The following is an 18,296-nucleotide window of genomic DNA, read 5'->3' as shown; positions in this document are numbered from 1 at the left end:
AACTAGTTAGGATGATTGTAATCTAAATCATGCACTGCAAACTTCTTTGGGGGAAAAGAATGAAACACATCAACAAATTCTTCAATGAGGAAAAGTTAGAAAGTTTACTACTTTTTCATTACTTTTTTTTTTGTATGTGGTCCCAAAGTAAAATATAGCATTAGTTCTAAGAGAGCCAGTGTGGTGTACTGGTTTGAGTGTGGAGCTATGTCTCTGGAGATCAGGGTTGAAATCCCCGCTTGGCCATGGAAACCCATTGGGAGACCTTGGCCAAGTCATACTGTCTCAGTTTAAGGGGATGGCAGTGGCAAACCTCTTCTGAACAAATCTGACCAACAGAGTCCTGTGATAGGGTCGCCATAAGTCTGAAACAACTTGAAAGCACAAAGCAACAAATACTGACCTAATGTAAAATATGAAACTCCAGTATAACAGTTTCTTCTGTGTATTAGGCACCACTAGGGAACATGCACAAAGCACTGTCAAACACTATCCAAACCCATTTCTTTCAATAAAGTGTCCTTAAGTAAAATTGGAGAACTAATTGAGAATCAGTGGCGTGTGCTCTTGTTTATACTTTCATTTTTCCAAGTAGTAACAAGAGCTAATTATAGTTTCAGATACATTTCACAAGTGTTTTAAGAAATTTAGTTTCTCACCAGTATATCTCTGGTAAGTGCTTCTATGCTGGAATTAAGGTTTCTACACAAAGTCATAACAAATGGGTGTGGAGGAACTGAAGATGCTATAACTGCATCTAGTGACTGAAAGATCAAAGGAGATAGTCTAGGAGTAAATTTAGGTAAGGGTGTGGATTTCCTTAGCTAAATTGCTCTTTGTAAATTACAGTGACCTGAAAGCAGTGCAGTCAGAGGAGAAACACAAGACGCAGATAAAACGAAAACAAAAATGCACAAGGGGAGGCCTTGCTGATCCCACTCACACTTAAGCTAATTAGTTAATAGTGTTGTCTTCTGTTCAAATTACACTTGGTATGTTAAGAAACTAATTTCTCAACAGAATCTTTCCTTTGAAGTCACATGGCTGTGGCTTAGGTTTTAGACGTTTTTATAATAGTAATGGTTGAATTTGGAAAAAAGGTTAATATTGAGTTGTCCTTTCACAAAAACCTGTTGCTGCTTCAATAGCAGTCTTTTGAGTGACATCATTTCACATTTTCCATCTGATACTTTACACATAGACTCCTTTCATCCAACATTCTGTTCAAAAGTACTATTTTTTTTTTGTTTCGTGAAATGAAACTTGCACACATCAGTTACAACCCATCCAATATTATTACAGTCGGCCCTTCTTATACACGGATTTTTTATACACGGATTCAAGCATCCACGGTTTGAAAACGTTAAAAAAAGTATAAATTTCAAATATCAAACCTTGATTTTCCATTTTTTGGGCATCATTTTACTATGTCATATTTAATGGGACTTGAGCATCCACGGATTTTGTTATCCACGGGGGGATCTTGTGTATAACAAGGGTCCACTGTATTTTTACTAGTTCATTCAACAAGGCAACAATTACCACATTTTCCAATTCTGTGCATTTTAGCTAAATGTGCAAAAGCTACGGAAGAGAATATGCAATTTTTTTTCAAGATAACACTAAAAAAAAACAAGCCACTTTCTCATGATATTTGCATCAATTTTTACAGTTTCCAATTCACACATGAGGATGAATCAAGTCAGTTTATATCCTTAGCTCTAGAATATTTCAGATGATGGCTTGTCATCTGTTAGGTTTGTTGTTTAGATGCAAGTATATACTTATATGTATTCTGAAATTATATGTATATAAGGGGTCTTTGAATGCAGCCAGCAGCACTTTTATATAGATGGGTCTTTATGAATTGAGATGGTAACCAAGACCACCCTGAATCTTCTATGTTGCCCAATGAAATATTTTGGTGCCAAAATGAAAAAAATAAAAATAAAAAACACATATGAATCCAATATCTTGTAAACTGGAGAGTCCAATACTTACTAAGCACATTGAATAAATAACAAAATGTAGTTTCATATTGCAGGCTTTATTTACAATGGGAAAATTACTCAAAGGCAAATTTACTGTAGTAGGAGAAATTGTGCAGCCTCTAAAATTAGACTGCAGTTATGGGGGCTGTGTGTGCTGTTCCATTTTGGACTCTAAACTCAGGAAAAGATTACTATCTACGCTATGTAAATTCATGATTCTGAGGCTTCCTGAGGAGGAAGGGTTAGAGACAAATAATCAAAAAGGAAAGGTAGTGGTGATGAGTAGAATAGAAGGGAATTAAAGTTACTTGTTGCAGTATGAAAGGAGTGCAGAGATAGCCCTGGTGATCATGGTAGCAAAATGGCAATGGCTCGTTGATTGGAATAGTTGCTTCTAACTATTCCATGCTTTGTCCCCAGGTCCTTTTAGCTTTCTCTTTCAATAGAAGATCTAATGTCAATGATTTCTCACACTTCATGATCTTTGTGTGAAAGCTGACCTTTGTACACAAAACAAGATATTATTATTATTATTATTATTATTATTATTATTATTACAGTAAATTTAAAACAATACAATTTGAAAACAATACAACATCATTAAAATATATACATATAAAATTTTTAAAACAATTAAATAATTTTAAAAGTTAAAACAATTATAAATTAACGTGTAATGTGTTAAAAAATGAAAACCTTAAAATTGAAATCACTCAGCATTTAAATCCCAGCCCATATCAGTTTGAAAAGGACTGACGGCACAAAAATGTCTTTATCTGCTGCCAAAAGGGTAGCAGGGATGGAGTCATCTGTGCCTCTCTAGGGAGAGAGTTCCAGAACTTGGGAGCAGCCACTGAGAAGGCCCTCTCCCTTGTTCTCCCACCATATGAGCCTAAGAGGATGGTGGGAGAAAGAGAAGGACCTCTCCAAATGATCTCAACATACATATTTTCAGTAAACACTCTTAGTTTGCACATAGCTGGACCTTTTTGCACAATATTTCCCCAAAATGTCACGAAATCAGCTTTGATTTTATTAGAAATTGTTTCATTTTCTCATTCGCATAAAGCTTCACAAAACCCCAAAATACTACTAGCCATAAATAAAAGAAAGATCAGAATTAGAGGAACTATACCTTCATAAGATCAATTCCTGCCTGTTATTAACTAAGGCTTGCTATTATGGATTTAATAATAAAACTAAAAGTTGTTAGTTAGACTAATCAGAAAAAAGCTCCTAAAAGAATGATCCTTAACATTTCTACTTCGAAAAAAGAAACACTGTTCAAAATTGCTCAATATATTAAACAAAATCAATAATGTGCATCATTCCCATCTTAACAAACCTATAACAGGAGATGAAATTAAATATGTGATTAGTGGCCTAAGGACAGGCAAATCTCCAGGGCCAGATGCATATACAGGTGAATTTTATAAAATTCTACAGGAAGGTCTTAGGCCTCATATGCTAGAACTATTTAATGAACTGATGAAAGGAGCCAGGCCCCTGGACAGATGAAAATTATCTTGGATAATCCCCATACCTACAACTTCAGAAGAGAATTTGACAGTGAAAGCATTCCATCCTGTAGCTTTACTGAACAGGGACTCCAAAATATTAAATCCATTTTAGCTAGCAAGATTAATTAATTCATATGAAAATATATGGAACCTGATCAGGTTGATTTTATGCCCAAGTGCAAATTATCAGATGCTGTTAGGAGAGTTCTAAATATAATACACCATTCTAATGTAAGGAAGTCTCTGGTCACCTTAATTTCTTTAGACACTTTGAAAAGCTTTTATAGGTTAGAATAGGACTACCTGTTTAATACTCTTGCAACTTGAATTCTGGAGACACCTTCCTCACTCTTCATTAAGTATCTTTATTTCAGCTCAGGAGCTGTAATACATGTAAATAGAAGGGACTCTGAATATTTTACAGAGATGAATTAAAGAAGGGTTGCTATCTCTCTCTGCTTTATTTGTGACTGTGATTTAAGACCTAGTGTGCAGTATCGGACAGCACACTAAAATATAAGGTCCTGTAATTAATAAACCAAGGAACCAAGAAAAGGAAAGGATTACATAAAATGTGTAGGACTTGTTTTCCAAAAGTAACCAAAAAACACAGAAGAATGTGTCACAACATTGCCCCTTCACTACCCAATTGGTTTCAACTCCAACAGAGAACCTCTTCTTGAGAGATGGAGAAATTCCATGCACATTAATAATATTTGAACATTGATGTGTTTCCTTTTATCATGTCAAGGGTATGTCAGCAATAGTTTACATATAGTTTATAGAAGAATCTTATGGGAATCTATTAACTTGCAAGGCAGGTTGGGAATTAAACTTCAACATTCGGATTCCAGACTCTACCAGAAAATATGGTGCTCACCCCCATTTAAATCAAAATCCACACTTCTCCACCCTTGGGGTATCATTTCTCAATCCAGTTGGCAAGGATTACAACCAACATGCCAATATATTGAACAAAAAGTACATCTTTACATATGTGGAAACAAATCTGAAGCACAAAACATTAATTAGGTTTTTGTTATTGCAACAGCTAGAGTAGAAATTGCTAAGAATTGGAAAACAGATATCTTTCTCACAGATAATTGGTGGCGTCAGTTATGGGAAACTTTACTGATGGAAAAACTGTCTGATGTATCAAAAGTTCACAGGAGAGATGTGGTTCTCTTTCCTGGACAATGTCAACAACACCCTGATGTTGAACCCACCAGCTTACCACTTAGGTTTTTGGAAAGATGTTGTATAGAAAGAGTCAAAACAGTAATGAGAAATGTAACAGCAGAAGAACATAATTTCCTTTGTTTTGACTTCCATATGCAGTATCCATGTCAGGCTTTGTCATGTTACATTTGGTTGACTGATATTTTCTGATGTACTTGTTAAATAAAAATACAAGTTTTTTTATTTTTAAAAAAGATAAATCTAATGAATTGAACAGTCTAAAATAGGCACATGTTTCCGTTCTATACTATGCTTTAGAATATTTTGTGCACAATATAGTTTTCATATAAGTGCTCATTGAAAATATTTGGTGACTTTACAACAAGGTAAAACAATGAAAGGAATTGTTAGAGTCCTCATGTTAGCTTTGATGGTCTCTGTCCTTGCAGCTTCCAAGCAATTATTGCTGCAACTGAAGTGGAATCAAATGCTATCCAGCTTTCACTGTCCTGTTAGTAAAGCTTCTCTACATTTTCAAAGGAGAAGCGAAGGCATTTGCATTGTTGTTGTGAAGCTGTACTGAAGGTTAAGCCTGTCAGTTTACATATGTTAAATGTTGGTGTAAAAGCAAGGTGAATTGTGCCAAGACTACTAACAGCAGATTATTACCTTGGGTTAAATTGAAGACAATGATTCTTCACATTTATGTCATCAGTATCAGGAGAAAAATTGTCTACTTGTGCAGCACGGTTTAATGATAGCTTCTGTGTTCTCTGATTTAAGCATCCAACATCGTTTTTTTGTTGTTGTGGTTTTGCCCAATGTAATTTGCTTATTTGCACACCAACATGGTTCTTATGTCTCAGCTGCCAGATGAAAGGTTTCTTGAAAGTCAGATTCCAGATTTAGGCATCTTCTTTTACAGTCTACAGGCGCCAGAGATAAAGGAAAAAAGGGACTGAGACAATTAGCCATTGTGAGGTTAGTGCATATTTCACGTCACTGATACATTTGTCAGTAGGGGCATTGCTAAATTGTCCTTCAGTAGCAGTGTGTTGACTGAGAAATATCATAGTGACATGGCATGTACACCACTTTAGCAATTCCTACCCACTAAGTAGCAGTGTTTTCTATTGCTATTGGAATTGGCACTGAATTTCGGAAGTCCCAGGTATCTCAGGGGAGGAGAGTCTATCTATTCTGCTTTCCATCCCATTTTAGACTCTGGATGACATGCCTAGATTCTAAACTGAAAACAGTTCAAAATGATCTGAGCTGTGCCCAAAGTCCTCTAAGCCCTGTCATGACTTCCATGATTTAATTTTAAATGGATTGGAGCCTTGAGATTTATCAGCTTATTGTCACCTTTGCTAATGTCCAACTGTTTTATCTCCACTCTACTCATGAGTCTATATGACAGACATCTACTTGACGTATTTGCACATGCAAAATTTCTTTGTCTCACGTAATCTACTTTTTCTTAATTTCACACATCACAATTGTTAATTGATTTTGTAGTAAATTCAATAGGTTTTTAATCTTTAATTAAATTGGGATTTCAGTAATTCTTATTCTTTTAATCTATTTTTTTTTCTTTTAAAAATAATCTTCTCCTGCCTCTTTCATTTCATATCGTATTCATTTATATAAATATTCCTCCTATCACAGCTTTCCTGGCATCCCAAACAATGCTGTTATCCAGCTTTTCATCATGATTTCACTCAAAATACTCTCTAAGTTTTATCTGACATTCTTTTTTATATAATAATATAAAATATTCCTCTTTATATAATAATAATTAATTTAATCTCCAATTAAAGGTTTGAGTTGTTCCCTTCATTGTTACCATTACTGGATTATGTCAATTTTGACATTTAATATTTTTTACTAAGGCCCGAAACAAACGGGCCAAATAAAGCGGTTTCTGCTCTGGGGACATAGCATTTAGATTATGCACAGCCCCAAAGTGGCCGGAAGCTGTGCCTAGGCTATGCTAAACCAGCAAGAGCCAGCTCTTTTATAAGAAGATTTAATCTGCTTCTGCCGGCTGCTAGCTTGTTCCACTTCGGGAGTCAACCATGTGGTCACTGTGGTCCCAGCCCAATAGGGGCCAGACAGTCTGCCTTGCTCTAAGTTACTAGAGCGCCAAATTATATCAATTCTGAATAATGATTTCTGGGCATCACAGAATAAATTTTTATTATTTTTTCTTTAATTCTCTATTATTATTATTATTATTATTATTATTATTATTATTATTATTTATATATCGCTGTAGATGTCCACTAGATGTCCACTAATTACAGTTCTTCCATTGTTTCAAAGAATGCTCACTGATTTCCCTTGATTCATCTTAATTTTTTTGTCATTCCACATATCTATCTTCTTTTGGGTCAACTACTCCATTAAGAACCCTAAAAGGCACCAGTTTTCATTGTTTAATTGCATTGTTTTGTTATTTCTTATTAATGAGCACACAGATATGAATGAACATTTTATCATTATTAAAACAATTATTCCCGCTAATCTCAACTGCAACATATCTTGCCTATTCATCTGCTAGAATTAATTTTGGCAGCGGTTTTATTTAGATGTAAATCACATCCCATTTTTTTTTTGTTCATACAAATTCTTTTCTTAGATTTTTAAAATTTAGTAATGGTACATGTTTTTCCGCTAATTCAAATGTCCTGAAGACAAGTTATAGCTGTCTTATTTTTCTAAGATAATGAAATATTTTCTGTTTTTCTCCTGAGTTCAACCTTATCACATTCCATCTAATATACTTATTTTACATTACAATATAATTACATTTCTTCATTACTTATTTACAAATGTGATACCCCTTCCATCTCCCTTCTCAAACCCCTCCCCTCCCTCATTTTTCCTCTTCTTCTTGCATCTTCTCTCTTCCTTCTTATTCAGATTCAGAAGGCTGGTGTCTCTTTGTTCTTTCTTCTCTCTTCCTTTCTACAACTTCTTTCTCTCTATCTGTTCATCTAAATCTTCCCCTCAGTTCAATCCTATTTGTGAGCCCTACTCATCATCCAAATCCAGATTCTCATATCCCTGCTTTCTACATGCCATAACTTCATCTTTTTTCTTTGGCCTTTTCTACAGATTTTATTTCTCTCTTTTCTAAATGTAAAATTAATTCCTTCCAGGTTTTCCCAGATGAAAGGGATTTCCCCCTTTTGTTAATGTTTCAGCCCAGAAGTTGTAGTCTCCTCTTCTTTTAAGTTATCTGGTAGGGATCTCTTTCATTATGCTAACTAATTTTCCACCCACCCAGATGCTTTTGTTGTAATGGACCTCCAATATATGGTCCCTTATGACTCTCCCCACCACAATGTATGATCACATCCCTTGGAACATTTTTTTTAATTCTTGCAAATGTTGAATCCAATTGGAAGAAAAGGTCATTCTCCTTGTCCATACTGTATAATTGTCTTCCCATTCTAAGCTCTTGGTTAGTTCTTTTATAATTATATTCCTAATATTTTCATTTACTTGTTCTTTTGAACCTCTGAGTCTAAGCCATAAAGCTTTATCCCTCTGTTCTGCCAGGGTATCTTAACTTTTCTTTTTCCATATTTACATCTAGATTTTCCTTTTTCAAAACTTGTATTTCATCTTTATTTTCTTTTATTTCCTTCTTTACTTGGACCAACAGATTGTGGACTGTGTTAAATTCAATGTTCATATCTTCCAGTTTCATTCCTGTTTCCTTCCTAAATTTTGTTATTTTTTCTCTTAAGTTTTGCTATATATTGTGGAGTTCCTGTTCCAGGGAACCTCTTCTGCCCTAGGCATTTTGTAATTCATAGAATCATAAAATCATAGAGTTGGATGAGACCTCAAGGGTCATCAAATCTGACATCTTGCCATGCAGAAATACACTATCCAGCCACTGTTTAAAAGCCTCCAAAGGAGACTCCACCATACTCCGAAGTAGCATATTCTGGTATTGAATAACTCTTACTGTCAAGATGTTCTTCCTAATGTTGAGATGGAATCTTTTTTCCTGTAGTTTATCTATTCCTCTGGGTTCTTTGTTTTGAAGCTGCAGAAAACAAACTTGCTGCATCTTGGACCTTCCCTTTACTTCTCAATCCCAAGGCCATTCTGATACCTACTAAGACCTTCCTTTCTCTTGCTATTTCTCTCTTACTCAGTCTATGATTTACCAATTTTGTTCCTCTCTTTTCTTCTTTTTCTTATTTCACTTCAACATTTCCCCTTCTCATTCTCTTCTACTGTATTTCAATGTTTAAATGTTCCATTTCTTGTTTTATTTTGTCTAGTTTCCCCTGATCCATGCTTCTCGCATTCCATGTTCGTATAATATGTGTTGTGCAGCTTCAGATTTTCCTTTCATCTCTTTTAGCTTGAGTCCAGTTGCAACATTAGCCACAGCGCTGCTCATAATTGTCCTCTTCTGGACCCTGGTAGCTTGTTGAGTGCCATCTGAACTAGGAGTTTCACCTTCTGACACTGTCTTTTGTTTTATTTTGGATTGTCTTATCTTAGGGTTTGAATGGAAAAAATACTTAAAAAGTGGTTTACTGATGCCTCCTTTTGCATGATACTAACAAGCTTTGTACATTTAGGCTGCTTCCCCAGCAAAACCCTGTCTGACATGGGGGACTCTACCAGTAGCACTACCGCTGCCTCACAGAAGTATCTAATCCCACTACTATGGAAAGATGGTACTTATGGTGGGTTGGCATTTATAGGAAGCGGACAATATGAGAACAAGAACATTTTGAGTCATTAAAACCCCTACAGTTTGGTTCTGTTTTTAATTACATTTTTCCATTGACGTCCTGAATATATGAATAAGGGTAAAATATTCTGTTAGCTTATAAAAAGAAAAGAGTTGGCATTTCATTTTAGCACACCTTTAATTTCCTTTTTAAAATCTTTGTAGTCCGGTAGTTATGCTTGTGCTATAAACATCCGTGAACTGAGCACATTCCAAACATATATACAGTTTTGTGTATGTATATGTGTATAGATTAATTGAAAATATTCTGATAAGAAGTATAAGGTATATTTTGTAAAATCAATGGAAATGTCTCTAATCTACAAATAAATGCAACTCTGTGGAAGTTACTCCAGAAAACACAGGTGGTATTTAAAATCAGTACAGTGGTACCTCGGGATACGAAATACCCAGGTTACGAAATTTTCAGGATACGAAAAAAAATAATTTAAAAAAAAATTTCCGGGTTAAGAAAGTTTTTTCGGGTTACGAAAAAACTTTTGGTGCTTTTCGGCGCGATTTCACACGGAATCGCGGCTTTTCCCCATTAGCGCCTATGGGGATTCGGCTTGCGAAAGCCTTTCGGGTTACGAAATTGACAGCGGAACGAATTAATTTCGTAACCCGAGGCACCACTGTACTTACAAACTATTAAGAATTCTTCTGTTACATTATGTTCTGAAGATCAATTTGAGAGATATTTTATTATATAGTATATGTAATACAGATCTTGACGACTTTTGCACTGATTGAAGTAATAGCGTAATCACGCTGCCATATGGATTTTAAATTATATCTCATTCTGAAGAAGATGGCAAATAATAACTGGTTTATGGTTTTGGAACTGAAAGTTCATCAGGTTCTTCTAAAGAAAACGAAGAGTTCGCCAAATGTAATGTTAGTGTTGAGCGCTCAAGAGTGGTAAAAGAATACCTAACAGAAGTTTGTAATTTTTACAGGTAATAGCTCTAGCAGATGCAGCTGAAGAAAACCAAGCCAGTATGTTCCAGGCATTCACAAAGTTAAAAAGTGCCACCCAGCTGGTAATTCTCCTGATTAGCCTGTGGCAGAAACTGACTGCTGACCAAATTGCTATTCTGGAAGCTGCATTTTTGCCATTAACTCAGGATACTCAAGAGCTGGTAAGAAACTGCCAGGCTTGCTGAAAATCTTGCTGCAAAAGTATTAACTCTGTAATGGTTGTGGGCTTCCCACTATGTTCTGTAAGAGACAGTTTGGTTTTTTAAATGCAGCGCCCCCCCCCCCCCCCCCGCAATTTAAGCCCTTTTTGTTGTTAAAAGCAAGATGGGTGGGGAAGATTATTTGCCCCCCCCATGCTGATTTGAAGTAAATATTCCCCCCCCCCCCCCTGCATACGTTAGTTATTTTGTATGGGGTTTGTCTTTGAGTTAAGTGTATTTGTATCAGAATGGAATTAAGCAAAGGGTAATAGGCTACTTCAGGTAGCAGATCTGGGATATCATTAAAGAATAGGACATTTTCAGTCTCTTTGGTTGTGAGAGACTGCACAATTTCTATTTTCTACCCGAGGCTTCAGGACATCTTGAGCTGACTCTGTTGTGTTTATTAAATCATTTCCTAGTTACATACAGGGGTCTACTATTTATGCCTCATTTTACTAGCTAAATATTATTTCTGCTGACACAAGAGTACAGTATGTTTCCATTTCCACCGAACAAATGCCACACTGTCCCTTCCCCGCAAAAAATAAGGATAAGGGGTGGTAGTGCAGAGGGCATTATTTCCCCATAAACATTCATTATGTTGAATTTCTTTCCTGAAAAAAAATTGTCTGCTTCTCTGACAAACCCCAGGAAAGGTGAGGAATAATCTGTCCTCAAAAACAGGTTGAAAAGGTTAGGAGTCACAGTTTTCTCTAAAGAAATTCACTGCAGAAATTCTCAAAATGCAGTTCCCAAAGTGTACAGGTCTTCTTGTGCTAAGAAAAAACAACAACAAAGAATTCACACAGGGTTGCAGGAACTTTCTGGGTGTTATTTTTCTTCCCACAAGTGTTTTCAAGGGGTCAAGAGCCTCAGTTTTTTTACCCCAATCTGGAAACCGTTGAATACCTATTCCAGCCCTAGCAGGGACTGTAGAACAAAAGAAACTCTAATGATTCTGAAAAGCTACAGAGAGGGATTAAAATGTAATGGCTAGACCACCAGCCTATGTACCAGAAAGGTAAGAAAAGGAAAAAGGAAAGGAGGAATGCCTTATAAGTGCTGTTGAGAATGGGGGAACACATTGTCTTCAGAAAAATGCTTAATTGTTTTTTTTTTTTTATAAGTGGATTAATATGTAGTGCAGTTTTAAACATGTTAGAATTTGTTAGAATGGATGCTGTTCCTTGTATAGAATCAATAAGACAGGAAGAACTAAGGACAAGAAGGAAGAAACATACCACGTGGTTCTGTTGTTAGGCAAGCTAATATAATTGACCTGTTATAGTTGCCTTTCAAAGTACAGAAAGAAGCACTTTAAGAGGCAGGAGACACAAAGTGGCAAAACTGAATTGAACAAGTTACACAGTGAGATCCTATACTTAGTACAACATTTCCCCACCTGACAGTTTCCAAAAAATTATTATTTTGGGATGTGATACAAGGGAGTTATTAAATAAAACTAGGAGAACTGTTTCTCTGTTTTGAGAAACTTACTTAGAGAGGAGATCATCAGATTAGTAGCAGAGATGTTGAATTCCCACCACCCCCAGGCAACAGTTTTATAATGGCCTTTGTAGTCCATCAAGAGGAAAATTCAGGTTATCACCACAAGAGGCATTTTATAGAAAAGAAATGGGTAAAGAAAATTGCTGTACCTATAAAGATATAGTGGAGGAACAAGAGGGAAGGATAAAGATAAATGAATCAGAAACCTTACACACACAAAAAGGATGTAAGATGAACTGGTTACAATATAGACAAATTAATGAAAGGATAACGATGGATATTAAAATATATGGAATATCAGACAGCAAAACAGAGATAGAAGAGATTATGTGTGGGGTTCAGAAACAAACAATAAGCTTATTACAGTGCGACCTTGCCTTACGCGGGGGATGTGTTCCGGCCCCTCTGCGTAAGGCAAATAGTGTGTATACTCGAGCCCCATTGCAACCCAGTAGCATGGCTTTCAGCATAAGCTGAACGCTGTGTAAAAGGTGCCTGCATATGATGCGGGCGCACTGTATATAAAACTTTATTGAAATTTAGAAGAGAAGAAGTAGTTATGCTGACAGCTGTGTAAAAAGTGCCCACATATGATGCGGGCACACTGCGTATAAAACTTTATTGAAATTTAGAAGAGAAGAAGTAGTTAAAGAAACTGATCAAATGGGCAGTTAATATAGGACACACTATACAAATGACACAATGGGAGAACGTGTTGAATACAGTAATGAAACACACAGTCTCTAGAAACCTCAAAGAGAACTGGTACAAAATGTATTACAGACGGCATCTGAGCCCAGATAAATTAGCCAAAATATACACATGTGCCATTTCCTCTTTGTCGTTCAGCTTTCAGCATTAGCTGGGAACATTGTATATATGGAAATGGAAAATATTTTTTTAAAAAACTTAAAAAAACTGGTGTCACAACACTCCTTCATCCACGGACTAAAGCTTGCCAGTCTAACCCATTTGTGTGATCCGCAGAGACCACGAAGAAGACCTGGTTGCTTATGTGTAATTGTATTTCTCCAAGTGGTCATCTGTGAATACACGCAAATCCCACCCATCCTCCCCTCAGTCGTGTCCTGCTCACTTTATTTCCTTCTATCTCTGCTATGCAGCTTACTTTATTTAACTAGGGAACAAGCAGGAATGCTAGGGGTCTTATAAGGGTGGGCAGAGCGACCGCCAAAAAATTGCAATTGAAGTAAAGTTGAAGGCTTTCATGGCCGGCATCCATAGTTTTTTGTGGGTTTTTCGGGCTTTGTGGCCATGTTCCAGAAAAGTTTCTTCCTGATGTTTCACCAGCATCTGTGGCTGGCATCTTCAGAGAATGCTTTGCCTGGAAAAATTGGGTGTATATATACTGTGTGAGCCTGGGAATGCAGGAGTGATTTGCATGTGTATTGTTCTGTGCTGATGGCTGGCCTCAGGCTGGGAGGCTAATGCAAAAGAGGATTAATGTCTGCTAATTGGTGATCATTACAAGCAAAAGGGCTCAAGCTCAACTCAGGCTTGTATCCTTCCAAGGTCGCTAAAATGAGTACCCAGATTGTTGGGGCAATTAGCTTACACTTTCTAAACTGCTTAGGGAGTGCTTAAGTGCACTGATAAGCAGTATAGAAATGCATGTGCTATTGCTATCTCCTCCAGTGCTGTTGGGTGCAGTATATTCTTCCTCTCCGTTAGATGATATGAGGGCATTGACTGAACAGATGATGAAAATGGCAAAGTTGTTGGACTTCACCATGACACAGCCTGAAGTACAAACTGATGATCCAGTTTTCCATCACATTTAGAGTCAGGCAACTGTTCCCAACTATATTACCCATGCTCCCATACCCTCTGCAGGTCATCCACAAATCTGGGTGACAGTTTCTTCCATACCCTCTACATCCAGCAGGATAAAAATGAATTACAGGCTTCAGGACTCCAATGTTCTGTGGCTGGGTCATCACCATAAGCTGAATTTAGTAATTGTTAACACACTCGTGACCATCCTGGAAGCTGTATTTGACATTGTCTGACAAAGAGGATAAAAAATGGAATCGATGGGCAGAAAGTTTTATTCCTCTGCTGCAGCACTGTGAAAGAAATGCCTGGCTGTGGTTGCTGGGACTTTTTGATCAGGAGCATTCAGTAATTGAAGACCTGCGCTTCTGTGATGCTGGCCTGTTCAGTGCTGATGCTAATGCAAAACTGGAGCACATGCAGATGATGTGATCCATTGTCAAAAAATACAGATTCAGCCCCCTGATCAAGCTTGGTTCTTAGTTTAGGTCCACTAAAATCTGCCCACTCCAAGAAGCGTTAGAGTGACTCATCTAAATGTTGCCTTTGACTTCTTCCAGGACCACTTCCTTGCCTCCACTGTATCACCAATGTGTTTGCATGTTTATCGATATATGCACTAAATGGTAGAAATGCTGTTTTCTATTATTTCATAAGACATATGTGCTTGGAAGTGTGGTATGTTGTTAGTTTTTCCTTCTGATAACCACCCCCTTCAGATTTCCTCTTGTCATGCAGAAGTTCAAGAGTTATATGGGCTGCAATATGATAGGTGTGAGGACAAGACAAGTGTCTGTTCAGAATCCTAACCTGTTGGAACCAGTAATGTAGTAGTTAGAATGATGAACTGGGACTTCTGAGTCCTCGGTTCAAATTTTTGTTGACCCATTAAATTGACTAGATTATTAGATCATTCCATTTTATTTTACAGGGTTATTGTAAAGATAATGGAGAGGAGAAGAACCATGTACACACCAGATTGAGTCTATTGAAGGAGAAGTAGGATATAAAAGTAGCTAATATATATGTCCTCTTCTTATGAAAAATGCTTGCTTCTGTGTCATCTCAAATATACATGGGTATAGAAGTTGTAAACAGTGGGTTAAAAAGGCCATAAACCTAGGTCAATTAAAACTGAGTGTGTACAAAGTGAGCAATAATACTTATTCACTGCATTTGAAACTGGTGAGAACACATTCATATAGGGTTGTAAATCCATTTGGTAGTCCCAAAACTAGACACATTGAATCAATGAAATATGTATGTTTCCTTACCAAATTCTTATTGAGTGTACCTGTTGTAGTTGGGATTAGGAGTAGGGGCTGCAGTGTGTATGATTCTAACACTCACAAGTTAAAATGATGTCCAGTAGCCAGGTATTTTATAAAATGTAAATCCAGTTTATAAAGAGTTCAGTGACTTTTACAATAAAATTTGTATGAAGCCTTTATAAACTGAACATGTGGTTGGTTACACGTGTTGGGCATACACAAATACTTGCTGATTCTTGCAGCTAATGTAAGGATTTGGAATGTATGCCCCTCTAGATTTTGTTGGGCTGAGAGTGCCATCATCTTTCAATATTGACTTTTCAGGTTAAGAGTGATGGGAGTTGCAGTTAAAGAACATCTGGTGGGCTACATATTCCTCATCCCATTGTACTGTTTTCTAGTCTATAAACGTTGGTTTCATAGTATATTTGTATTCAAGGTGCCACAAGTTTCTTTGTTGTTCAGAATGTTTAAAATTCACATAGTAGATCCAGTTTTTGTTAGGGACTAGATGTTTCATTGGAGGAGTTCCCTCTTTCTCCGTGGCTATTACTGTACTCTGCTGTGCAAAGGGAAGTATTTAGATTTTATTGAGACTGCAGCTGGAGAGGGAGGACTTAATAATCTCCTTCCTGTATACTGCAGTGCCAATTACTGTTGTTGTCTCGTCCATGCCTGGTATTTAATCTGAACATATGCATGCCCCAAGATGTTTGCTGCTGTCACACACGGAATAATATAACGTTAGGTTCTGATTGTGCAGGGATTTTTTTTTAATTGCTTGAATTCTCAGAGGTTTTTGTGAGAGGGAATGAATAAGAGAGAATTAACCCATTTACAGTCACATTTATCTGTCTTCCATTTGAAAAATTGCTTTATAGGGAACATTTTAAAAATCTTAACATTAATTAAAATTACTTAAAATAACTATGTGCTACTTTTCCATTGTTGCTCAATTCCTTTCTTTTTAAATTCCTTATTTTTCTTCATTTTATTTAGATGTCTAGACTTGTAAATTGTTTAGCTACGTTTTGAAATCATTCTGCAATTAAACATCTGCTATATATTTTAAAAATTGTCCCAGTGTAGTTTTTCTTTTCAGTAAAAAAGCATGTTCAATTTCTAATTTATCTTTGATTTATTTATTTTATTCCTTCCTCCTTGCAGGGTTGGGAAGAAAGTGTGGATGCTGCTGTCTCACATTTGTTAAAAACATGTTTGTCCAAGAGTTCAAAAGACCATGCCCTGACACTTTCCAATCAGTTGTGTATCCCCAAGGATACTAATAGGCTGAAGAAGCACATAACCATGCTCTATGACAGATTAGCCAAAGGTGGTCGTATGTCTCTAAATATAGACCTTGACTCTCAACAAACTACAATTCTGCCAGGTAAGTTATTTGACATACTTTCCTGTGTATCCGGTTAAAAAATAAAAAAAAATGAAATGTTGATGAAGTTTAGAGTTTAAGTTTCCTATTAAAATGGTGATAGTTAAAAGAAATGACTTTTTTCTCCCCCTCAAAAATTCCAGAGTAACCACTGAATAAATATGCTAGTATAATTTTGATGCCAGACAATTTTTGAATGGTATGTATTTCTTTGCTGTAACATTAAATATGATCCATTATGTTTTTCTTCTAACCAATAAAAAGTGGATTAGAGAATAAAACCATTTGAGCTTACGCTTGTCTAAACTTGGTCAGGGGCTGCCATATTTCAAGTACATAAATGGACTAATACAGAAGTTAATGTACGCCAGATGATCATTTTGTGCTGCCTTCAAGCTAACCACTAAGTTCAGCTGAAAGGCACACAGAAACATGCACTTTTTTTCCTTTAAGGACTTCTGTTTATGAACACAACTGGAGTTTTTGGAGTTTCTTATAGTGAGTTACCAGAAATATCTTTAAACTATTTTGTTCCTAAGTAGATCAGTTTCAGGAAAACTGCCCATAAGCCTCCTCTTTCATATTCTCGCAGACCTTGATTGTTTTCTTTCTTTAATTCATTATGTGGACACATCTAACAGGAATTGGGGAATGGGTCACAGCTTCATATACCAATTTTGTTAGAACACCCCAAGTTCCTAGACACACTAAGCTAAGGAAGGAGTCTAGGTGATTTTTCCCCCCTGACGATTGGATTGGGTGAGTCCTTCCTGTTAACTGTTTGAAACTTCAAAAGTTTTGATGTTGTGATCCATTAGAATGATTTTTTTTCTCCCTTGAATGTTTAGCTGGAGCAACAGAATTTATAGTTTGTTTCCAAAATGGTTTTAGGTAGCAGTTGTACTGGGATAATTAATGTGTTCCTGAGGATCACAAATGTGGCTGGTTATGTTCAGTATTTATATCAGGAATGGCAAATCTGTGTCCTCCATATATTGTTGTATTCTAATTCCCAATCAGCTTTGCCACTAATAAGGGAAATGTTCACCAACATTTGTAAGGCCACCTGTTCCCTGCACCTGTTTTGTCTGAAGCCACAAAGATTCTGAGCTTTGGAGTGTTGTGTTATCTGGATGCTGATACCCCTTAACTGACTCCAACTAAAGAACAAGGAGAACAGCTATCTCTGTACTGATCCAGTGTCAGAATTCTTTGGTCTAGATGTGGGTTAGCAAACTGAAAGTGAATTTCCATACAAGTAAGATTAATGGAGAATCCGGATGCTTTTGACATTATTAAGAAGAAGAGCCCTCCCTCCAGTCCATCTGCCTTGGTCCAGGCCTCAGAGGGAGAGAAGAACTGCTGGATCTGATCCCCTTTCCCACCACCTTTCCCTTCTCCTTTTGTGTCATGTCTTTTTAGATTGTAAGCCTGAGGGCAAGGAACCGTCTAATTAAAATAATAATTGTAAGCTGCTCTTAGAGCCATTAGGGCTGAAGGGCGGGGTATAAATACCATAAATAAATAAATAAATAAATAAATAAATAAATAAATAAATAGCTTTCCCTTCATAGGTAGAATAACAGTTGCCTAAGTGGACCAGATGCATAAGCAAAAGTATGCTTATTAACCTGGGGCGGGTTTTTTACAAGCAAGTGACAGCTATGCCAAGGAGTTCCTTTATTCTTCGGCT

General features: G+C 36.6%; 1 protein-coding gene across 2 annotated transcripts in view; it reads left to right on the top strand.

The window, feature by feature from the left end:
• BBS9 (Bardet-Biedl syndrome 9) overlaps nucleotides 1-18,296 on the top strand; it is a 259,252-nt gene that overhangs the window by 109,528 nt on the left and 131,428 nt on the right. For both annotated transcript variants that reach the window (XM_089532607.1, XM_089532608.1), the window contains exons 20-21: nucleotides 10,415-10,597; nucleotides 16,381-16,603. In XM_089532607.1, coding sequence (XP_089388733.1) covers nucleotides 10,415-10,597; nucleotides 16,381-16,603 — 406 coding nt within the window. The remainder of the gene's footprint in view (nucleotides 1-10,414; nucleotides 10,598-16,380; nucleotides 16,604-18,296) is intronic.

This window comes from Sceloporus occidentalis, unplaced genomic scaffold, assembly GCF_023333645.1.
Source record: "Sceloporus occidentalis isolate IW3139 unplaced genomic scaffold, rSceOcc1.0.p SCAF_7, whole genome shotgun sequence".
Taxonomy (NCBI): Eukaryota; Metazoa; Chordata; class Lepidosauria; order Squamata; family Phrynosomatidae; genus Sceloporus; species Sceloporus occidentalis.
Note: the sequence above shows the minus strand (reverse complement) of the source record. Positions and strands in the feature narration are given on the sequence as shown.